Source organism: Barbatula barbatula (assembly GCF_947034865.1).
Source record: "Barbatula barbatula genome assembly, chromosome: 22".
In the NCBI taxonomy this organism is placed as follows: domain Eukaryota; kingdom Metazoa; phylum Chordata; class Actinopteri; order Cypriniformes; family Nemacheilidae; genus Barbatula; species Barbatula barbatula.
The window spans coordinates 973824-982794 of NC_136785.1; the positions used below are offsets into that span (position 1 = coordinate 973824).

An 8971-nucleotide genomic window follows, 5' to 3' on the forward strand; every position below is an offset into this window, starting at 1 on the left:
GGTGTTTGTGGTGTGTGTGTGCGCCTGGATTGTTGCATGTTGTCTAATCTTCTGACGCCCTAAAAAATGGGTTTGGAATTTTTCTTGTAATTTATTTGTAAAGGAGAATGCAGAGCAAATCTGGACCTTTAGACTACTTTGCAGCAAATAATTGTAGTTTTATAAGAATTATCAAACTCTGATTTTAATTTATGATTTTTATGTTTTGCTTTACCATTTCTGTATTGTAATCTGGTGAAAGAGATTCAAGTGTTGTAATGTAAATGGATGTGATGAACTCTTGAACAGCATTGGAGTGATTCAGAAGTTTTTCTCTGAATGAAGGTCTGTAAATGTGTACATAAGATGTACAAAGTTTTTTCCAATCTTATACATTTTGATAGAGCTTAAATAAAATCTTGAATTGCAAAAGAGAGATGCTGTTTCTTTTCTCTTCCGTAAGCTTCAGTCGTGTACAGTATGGAATTCGAACGGCTTTCAAACATCCATCAATTTCATATTATGATTGTATTATGATGTTATGGTTGTGAACGCTAATTCCAGTTTTGCTAATGCACAATATACCACAGTTTACATGTCGGGTTCTGTTGGAAGAATGATTTGTTTAAAAAAGAGCTTAGATATATAGAAATCAAACTACACATACATTATCTGGCCTTAAAGTCAAGAATTTAACTTCTGTCATCATTTACTCACCCAAATATTTTTCTTTGTGTTCATCAGAACAAAGGAATTTATACAAGTTTGGAATAACTTGTGGGGAGTAATTCATGACAGAATATTCATATTTGAGTGAAATATCCCTTTAAACTTATTCTTATTTGTTAATTAATCTGATCTGTGTTCAAATAGACATCAAGCTTGTTAAGATTTGTTAAACATTAAACATTTTCTAAAGTGATTTAATAAAGCAATAAGCCCCAAGAAGCAGTAGGTTACCGGGTATTTTATATCGTCTTCGAACAATCAGAATCAAGTAGCAGAACTAACCGTTTTAGAGTTTTTTAAATCCACCATCTTTGTGATCTATTATTATGGAATCAGCTGTAAAATTGTCCATTTTAAAGCAAATGAACTCTTTGAGTTATGCATTTCAACCCCATTGATGTTTTGTGCATGTATGAAGGTTTGTTTAACTCCGTTTAAGCGTGATGTGTATCTCACACATACAGCATGACTGTGATCTGAGGAGGTGATGTGTTTGATGTGTTTCGCAGCATCTATTGTGCACACTCGTGTGCTTGTATTTGGGGTCCGTGTGTAAGTGCAGTTTTCCCCCAGGTCCTAAAGATGTAAGTGTTCAGTGGCATGTAAATGGGCGGAGACTCAAGACGTCCATCAAGGAACACAGACACGCCCTTTCACGTGACGCTGTGCTGGTGAGCAGCTGGATAAAGGAGAAGCCTATAGATAAACCCGTCCAATATGAGTGCACAGCAGTTTCTAAAGAGGGGAATGACGTGTCAAAAATTGATCTCTGGCCCAACAGCATGGGTAAGATCTTCTTGAGAACATGACTTTTCTGTTTGCCTTAAGGGTGTAAAAATGTTCTGTCATCATTTATTCACGCACATATTGTTTTATCTTTTGTCTCACTGGTTCTCAGATGAGGCTCCACACAGAGACACAGTGGATCAGTGGAGAAACGCTCTATCTGATCACAATAGACTGCTGCAGGAGTGGAAGAAAGCTCGGGTGCGCATCAATTCAGCACATTCATGATGTCAAATGAACCTTCATAAACTAAAAGGGGAAGTTCACCCAAAAATCCGAGAGATTTCCAGGCCTTCTCATAGACATCAAGGTTTCAGTTGTTGTCAAGGTCCAGAAAAATGGTTACATTGGTCCATCCGCTCATAGTGGCTCAATTCAATTTATTTGAAGCTGCGAGAATGCTGTATGTGACTCTGACTCACAACACAGAAGCGCAACTCTGTGTTTACAGAAGAAGACGAAGAAGAAGAGCTCTCGTGAACACACGCCACAAACTGACAAGACAGAGGAGAATATATCCATCAAAGTCACTATTTTAGTTTGTTTTTCACACGTAATGCATTCTCGACGCTTCGGATCGGATGGACTGATGTCACATGTCTTTAGTGCTTTTCTGGACCTTGACAACAACTGACACCTTGATGTCTATGAGGAGACCTGGAAACCTCTTGGATGTCTCCTAAATATCTTCATTTGTGCTCCGAAGCCGCCGGAAGTTTAACGTCATGTGGGCGAGTAAAAAATAACACAAAGTTGATTTTTGGGTGAACTTCCCCTCAAAAACGTTAAACAATGGCATGAATGATTAGTCCGAATTGTCTATTTCTAGAGCAATTCATGTTGATGTTAGTGATTTAGTCTGGCAAAGCATCACCGAGCAGGTGAAATGATGTCTTTAACTATTTATAAAGCTATAGCAGAATTATGTACATTATTTATTGATGTTATGCTCCTGTTTAAAATATGAAACTGGTCTTTAAATAGATTTCGCTGAACCAGTATAAATGAAAGGGCTTTCAGGGTCCAGACCACAGAAATAAAACAATGTCCTGCAGGCAGACATCTGTCTGATCAGCACTTTCCAATATTCTCTTTCATTTGTTTCCATGTTATTTCAGCATATCATTTTTCATTCTGTGAAGACATTTAGCATAGAATGAATGCAGTTCAATATTTGGTGTTATTATTTGTGCTTGATAATAAAACTTGTGCTTTGAGAGTGCACAGATGTCCGGACGAGCGTGCCTGTGTCTGTTGTTTTATTGCTGTTCTTCTTGTTTTCATGTAGGAGAGCTGTGATGGACACACTGTTCTCTGAAGAGACTCACTCTTGGACATGGCACAATTTTCTGACTCCATGAGCAAATGCTTGGACGAGAGCACAAACACACACATACTTCCCGTCTCGTCATTGGTGATGTGAGGTGTTTGAAAGCCAACACGCACACACAGTGTATTCTGTGCTCATCAGGATGTTCCTGGATCAGGGATTTGGAGATCCAGACTGGATGATGTGTTTACGGTTTCTAGACCGCACTGAGGACGTACACAGCGAGACGGGTGTGGACAGTTTGAGAAGATCTCTGAGAACATTGAAACCGATGACAGCTGCTTCCTACAACAGTTTGCAGACTTCTATTTCTAGCTCATCTAACCTTGAGAGGATGACAGTTCATGTTAGTGAAAGCCGTGTGTTGTGTGTCCGTTTCTTGCATCTGTGTTTTTCTTCCTATGCATCCAGTGTGTTATTTGAGCAGATCTATTTTGAATGTCTTTCAATGTTGGTGGAATAATTCGTTTTCCTCCAGGATACAGCAGCCCAGGGCGATGACAGGCACACTTTCTTGTTTATTAAAGGAAAAGACAAGTGGGAAATCTCAGAATGAATCTACCGGCCATCAACTCAGACACATTTTTGTAAGCGATGTGGCGTCTATAGGTACAAAATTGATGCAGGCTGGTGTGCATCAGAAGAAACTCACAAGCATGTCTATGGTCTCACACATAAGACCCGTTTCAGAGTTACAGGCTGCGTCTTGGCCGCTTAAAGGCGCGTGCACGTGACAGGAAGAGCACAAGTCTATCCAAGTTACGGAAATCTTTCCAGTGTAAGTTATACACTTTTTAATGTTATATCTTTATTCTATGACATGTTTTCTTTTGTTTTTGGGCACAGCTGCTTTGATGCAATACAAACAAATCTGACTTGAATGTATACTTAATTAGATATTACATATAATTTCGTAGTGAAACGTAGGTTGCGCGTTCTATCACATGCTTAGAAACAGCTCATTCATTAACCTTACATGTTTGTAATTGCTAAGTCTGTCCCAACCGGTTAGAAATACTACACGCTCATTAGAAAACAGGAAATACGTCACGAAAGCAGTCAAGTGGCCGAGTGCTAAGACCGCACGTGTGTATTTGACCGCAGCCGATGTCCGCAGTCAAGAACAGAAGCAGCGGTCACGTGGCGCCATCTTGCGTTCTGCTGAAAGGAGCCAAAACAAAATCATTACAGAGCTGCATTTATTTTTAAAGTAAAAAAGAATACAATGAAGTTCAAAACATCTTACATAAGCATTAACTTTATGTTCATTTGTTCTGAATAATAACAACAACTGTTCATGGAAGGATAACAGCTGTTACTGTGCCGTCAAACACATACATTTTCGAATCAGGCATATACGAGCTTTTTAAGGACTCTCCCTTTATAAGTTCCTTTTCATTGCATTAAAAGTATAAAAGAGTATGTGCACTATTGAAACAGTACACGATCGCCTTTCCTGAAGCATCAACACAACCTGAGAATTCAACACAGCCCATCGTAAAGACACACGTGATCCTGCAATAGCTCACGGCACATTTGTCATGAAAAACACTGCTTTCGCTTCTGAACGCTCGTGATGCTCCACACACTTTTATTTGACACACATCGTGAAAGTTTCAGCTTCACCCAGAGAGGCGCTCGAGTCACGTGATTGAGCCCCTCGGTTTTCACTGAAAACGCATTTCCCATATTCCCTTGATCCATGATGTCATAAGCGCCGTCAAACACAGCATCGTTCACACAGGAGACAGAAACATGGTAAAGTTCGGAAGTATTCACTGAATACTCGAGTAATCCACAGGAATGTTCCGGGGCAGTGGAGTGCTGTTGTTAGTGTCATTGCTTTGGCAGGGGTCTCCTGAACAGCAGAATATGAGGTTCTGCAACAATCACAAGCAAGGGAACATGAATCATTCAAATGCACTTTGTTATCCTAAAGTATTAACTAAATGTAGAACTGACTTCTACACTTATAGTGTACTTTAACAGCTGATCGGTTGTTTAACACTGATGATGTAACTTAAATAAGACAAACCGGGCTCGTGGATCATGTAATGGACCCATCCCAGCGACTGCTGTACGCCCAGTCTCCTCCACTCATCCTCGGACATCAGGTGGGATTTGGGGACCTGTTTGGCCAGTTCCCGCGGTAAGACCACGTGTCTGCAATCGCATAATACACATGTTTGTGTTTGAACAATGTTTGAGGAGATCGGAGACGTGAAAATCACACGAAACGTCACTAAACCGGCAAGCACATGGGATTTACACACGTCAGTGGAACGCATTTAAAATATGATTTTCAAGTTAACTTTAATCCAGATTATTGCTCACTTGCATTGAACAACACGTCACGATTTATTTGTAAACTGGTGCGAGTTCAAATCAATGTCACGGTTTAATGAGACACGCCGCATCGAGGCCCTAAACCGAGCAAACTATTTCTTTCTCAATCTTACCTGTATTCAAAAAGATCGTCGGTGTATTTATCCGAGTAATAGATTTGTTTGTGAGCCATTTTTAATGACGAAACTTGAATGTATATCAACAATTGAAAGAATTCAACCGGACCCGAGCTCGTAACTTTACAAATTTTAACCGATACAGTTTCGAACGTGCGATCCATCCGGAGCCGTCGCATTTGATTGGCTGGAGATGGCCATGTGACTTTTACCGGCGTCATCACGTCGGCGGGGTGGGGGCGGAGGAAAGCGCGGTTGCCCTGGTAACCGAACAGAGCTGTTTGGAGAGCTCGTGTGTGGGATTTCTATGAACTAATGGAAATAGCTTCTGTAAACAAACAAAAAAAGGTTTTTGTGCAGTAAAATGTGCAAACTACTAAAGGAGTGACGTGTGACATGCTACTTACTATACAATATTAATCTTATTTCGTTTAAATCGCGGTACGGGACGCGTCGAATGGTGTACGCAGACATTTTAATTTAAGAGTAAGAATTAAATAACCCTTTAAACAACGTTTATGTATTTATCACAGGAAATATGAATGTGTGACGTTCCACCATAGAAACAGAAGATGGCGCTCGGTCGTACGTCACCGGCGCCGCCATATTGGACCAGGCAACACTGACCAATAACACATCCAAATAAACGGGGTGATGTGTTATTTCTGAATAAAAGAACAATATGACATTTTTAATATTATTGATGAATTTGGCGTTTATCGTTTACTATGCCAGTGCGCCGCCGTCATTCCAACAATCCATGCAACCTCAGCATCCATTAATGAAGTGAAAACATTCACTCAAAACGCGCGGTTGCTGTTTCTACAAACGTAGACTGACTCTCGTAAAAATGGAATATGTGCCCCTCTATACTGGCTTAAAAACAATACAGATATTACTCCAAACTCTTCAATACAGACAACACTGCAACGATGTGAGACACCTCACGCATGCCCTCCCTATTAATATGTGAGTCTTTATTCAAAATTATTTTATTTTGTGAATTAACCTGCTTGATATGCTTTGCATTTTATACAAAGTTAATGTGCTTTGTGGTTTCAATGTAATTGTGTATAAGGTTATTATACAGTATGTTCATGCATTGGTAAACTTGTGTGACTGTAGTCTATGAGTGTGAGTCCAGAGAGAGAGAGGTTTTGAATCATATTAATTTTCATCAAATTTCTTTGTTAAAAGAAAAAATCTAATTTGGGATTATTTTATATGATACTTTTGTATATATAGTAAAGAGTGGTTTGTGTTTTACCATTATAAAGCAAGCAACGAATCAAACTGATATATGGAATGTTTTCTGTTGGTTTAGGGTAAAATAATCATCCAGAACTAACGGCCATCATTATGTGTTTATGAAAAACAGAAAAACTGAGCTCCTAGTAACACTTTTCCTAGATTCCACATATAGTGAGATGTACACTAGCTCACTTCAAGCTACAACGTAAAATACTAACTCACACCAGCCAATGGTATCCGCCAGATCTGAGCTGCCAATCATTATGGCCGGCCCCCTCACCTCATTCCTGTTGCTATGCTGTCTTTGAAACTATGGTTACAGTAAAGGTTCCTGTAGGCAGTGGCTCTCTCTGTATGATCTACCGTATGAGTCGGAAACAGTCACAATGCTAAACGTCGTCTTTAAAAACTTGATCTATCATTTCTGATAGAGGTTTTGCATTTATTTGTTCCTATGAAAAATAACGGTTGTTTTTTAATGTTTATTTTTATAGCTTGCATCAATCGTGTTGTATCATAGATGTACAGTTGGACTAAGTGATTAGTTTCAGGTTAATGCAGATGTCTAAACCAGTCGTGCTCTGTGACCCAACAGATGAGTGATTTTTGGACTTTGAAAATCCTTCCTGGTCTCTCTCTCTCTCTCTCTCTCTCTCTCTCTCTCTCTCTCTCTCATTTTTGATACTTCCTGCTGTTTTAATGAGCATGTAGGAGTGAACCCGACACACTTCAGTCACGACTATGATCACACACACCCGCCACCCACTTTCTCCTCTCTTTCTCTGTCGCTGTATATACACACATATTTCAAATACATAATTCATAATGTAAACATCTGCATTAAAACAGTTTCATTGCCTGTAGGTTTGTAATAAACATTCCATATATTTTCATGTTTTCAGGACACACAGATGGATTTGGAAAAGCAGATGAACCTGATGACCTGTTTCATAAGGTGAGTGAGCTGACTGAGCACACGCATAGCAATCGTAGGAATAAACCTGAAATCTCTAGAAACATCAAAATAATTGACCTAACATCAAATATACAATATTGCAATTTTACTGATTTAATGTGTTAAAGCTCATTACGTTGTCCCACCCCAGTTAGGCTTCTGACATAAACAATTTCTCATATTGTTCGGCATATTGTCTGGAACACTCCAGTAGCTGTAATGTTTAACAACCTATTAAACACGTTAGAAATGGCATAGCATCTCCCTAGCAACAATCCACAATAAACGCACGATGGCACCGAAGTCTGTCTTTAAAGCGTGTTTATATTGAGTTAATATTTCATTTTCTGCCCACGTGTTTAACTCGCTTGTGCCTAATGCGTCATATAATTGAGTTGATTCATGTTCATTGATTACCCTTCAATCATACGAATCGTGCTAAATTCACACCCGGGACACACAGAGAGGCAGGTTTATATGTCACGCTTTCCCAAAACACACAGAATCTCCATGACACCGCTGCGTCACGTCAGGAGATGTTTCGGAAGCAGGTAGCATGGTTTCAGGGCCGTGCGCTGCAATGAGAATGGTTTCACCCGTCACCTGTGTTTCGAGTGGTTTGCCCCACTATTCAGCCTGCCTACCCTGAATGAGTCATCCTGCTCTTCCCTGATTGGCCAGTCGGGATCCATCCCGAGGGATTGCCGTGCAGAAAGCTGCCAAGGCCTGACTTCATTCACAGAAATGTCGGTATGCCTGTCTGCCTCTCCATTCACAGGCAGCCTGAATCATTTGAACCAGCATCCTCGGTTTCTCTCCTCAGCATCATTCCTGCATCTCCCTGACAACACAGAGCGAGGGGCTTATGTGCCTTTTTTATTGCTTGCATTTGTCTCAGTGGAAGATACACCCCCCCCCTTCTCTCTCTCTCTCTCTCTCTCTCTCTCTCTGTCTCTGTTTTTCTCTCTGTGTTTTTTCTGATTCGCAGGCAGAGAAGCGAGTCGCAGGGAGAGACCGCAGTGCGATCGCCGCAGCCGCGCAAGAGCTTGTGAATGAGAACCTCTGGACAGTCTACATGAATGGCTCATTTTTTTCTGCCCTGATGTCGTGGCTTTCGTTGCGTCGGCTGTTTTTTTGCTTGAATGAGACTGAGATCTGACATTAGCATTTGTGAATGCCGTTTAAGTGTGATTGCACCTGGACATTGAGTGTTTGAGAGGGACGTTTAATTATTCAACAAAGCTCATTCAGGAGGAAAGCTAGGCTTGTTTTTGTGCGGGATCAGGGTGATGGAATTATGACGATGTTTCGTAATATGTGAGAAGTAACAGACGTGACGGGCTGTCTAAACAAAGAGAAATAACCGCGTTTGTCTCAGGGTTTCAGTTTGAGCAGATTTTGTGGGGATGGGTAAGACAGTTAGAAACTACCAGATCGACAGGGTGAAGTGTTTTTGTCCGACTTCATATTAAGGTTTAG

The 8971-nt window shown here is 40.4% G+C and overlaps 1 protein-coding gene across 1 annotated transcript; it reads right to left on the reverse strand.

Annotated features, from left to right (window-relative positions):
• Positions 1-3579: 3579 nt before the first annotated feature.
• Positions 3580-5461, reverse strand: LOC306910955 (cyclin-dependent kinases regulatory subunit 2). Its single transcript, XM_079485900.1, has 3 exons — positions 5284-5461; positions 4860-4987; positions 3580-4704 (listed from the first exon to the last, which is right to left on the reverse strand). Exons 1-3 carry the CDS (start codon positions 5448-5450, stop codon positions 4661-4663), a joined length of 339 nt encoding a protein of 112 aa, XP_079342026.1. The 5' UTR covers positions 5451-5461; the 3' UTR covers positions 3580-4660.
• Between the last annotated feature and the right edge of the window lie 3510 nt (positions 5462-8971).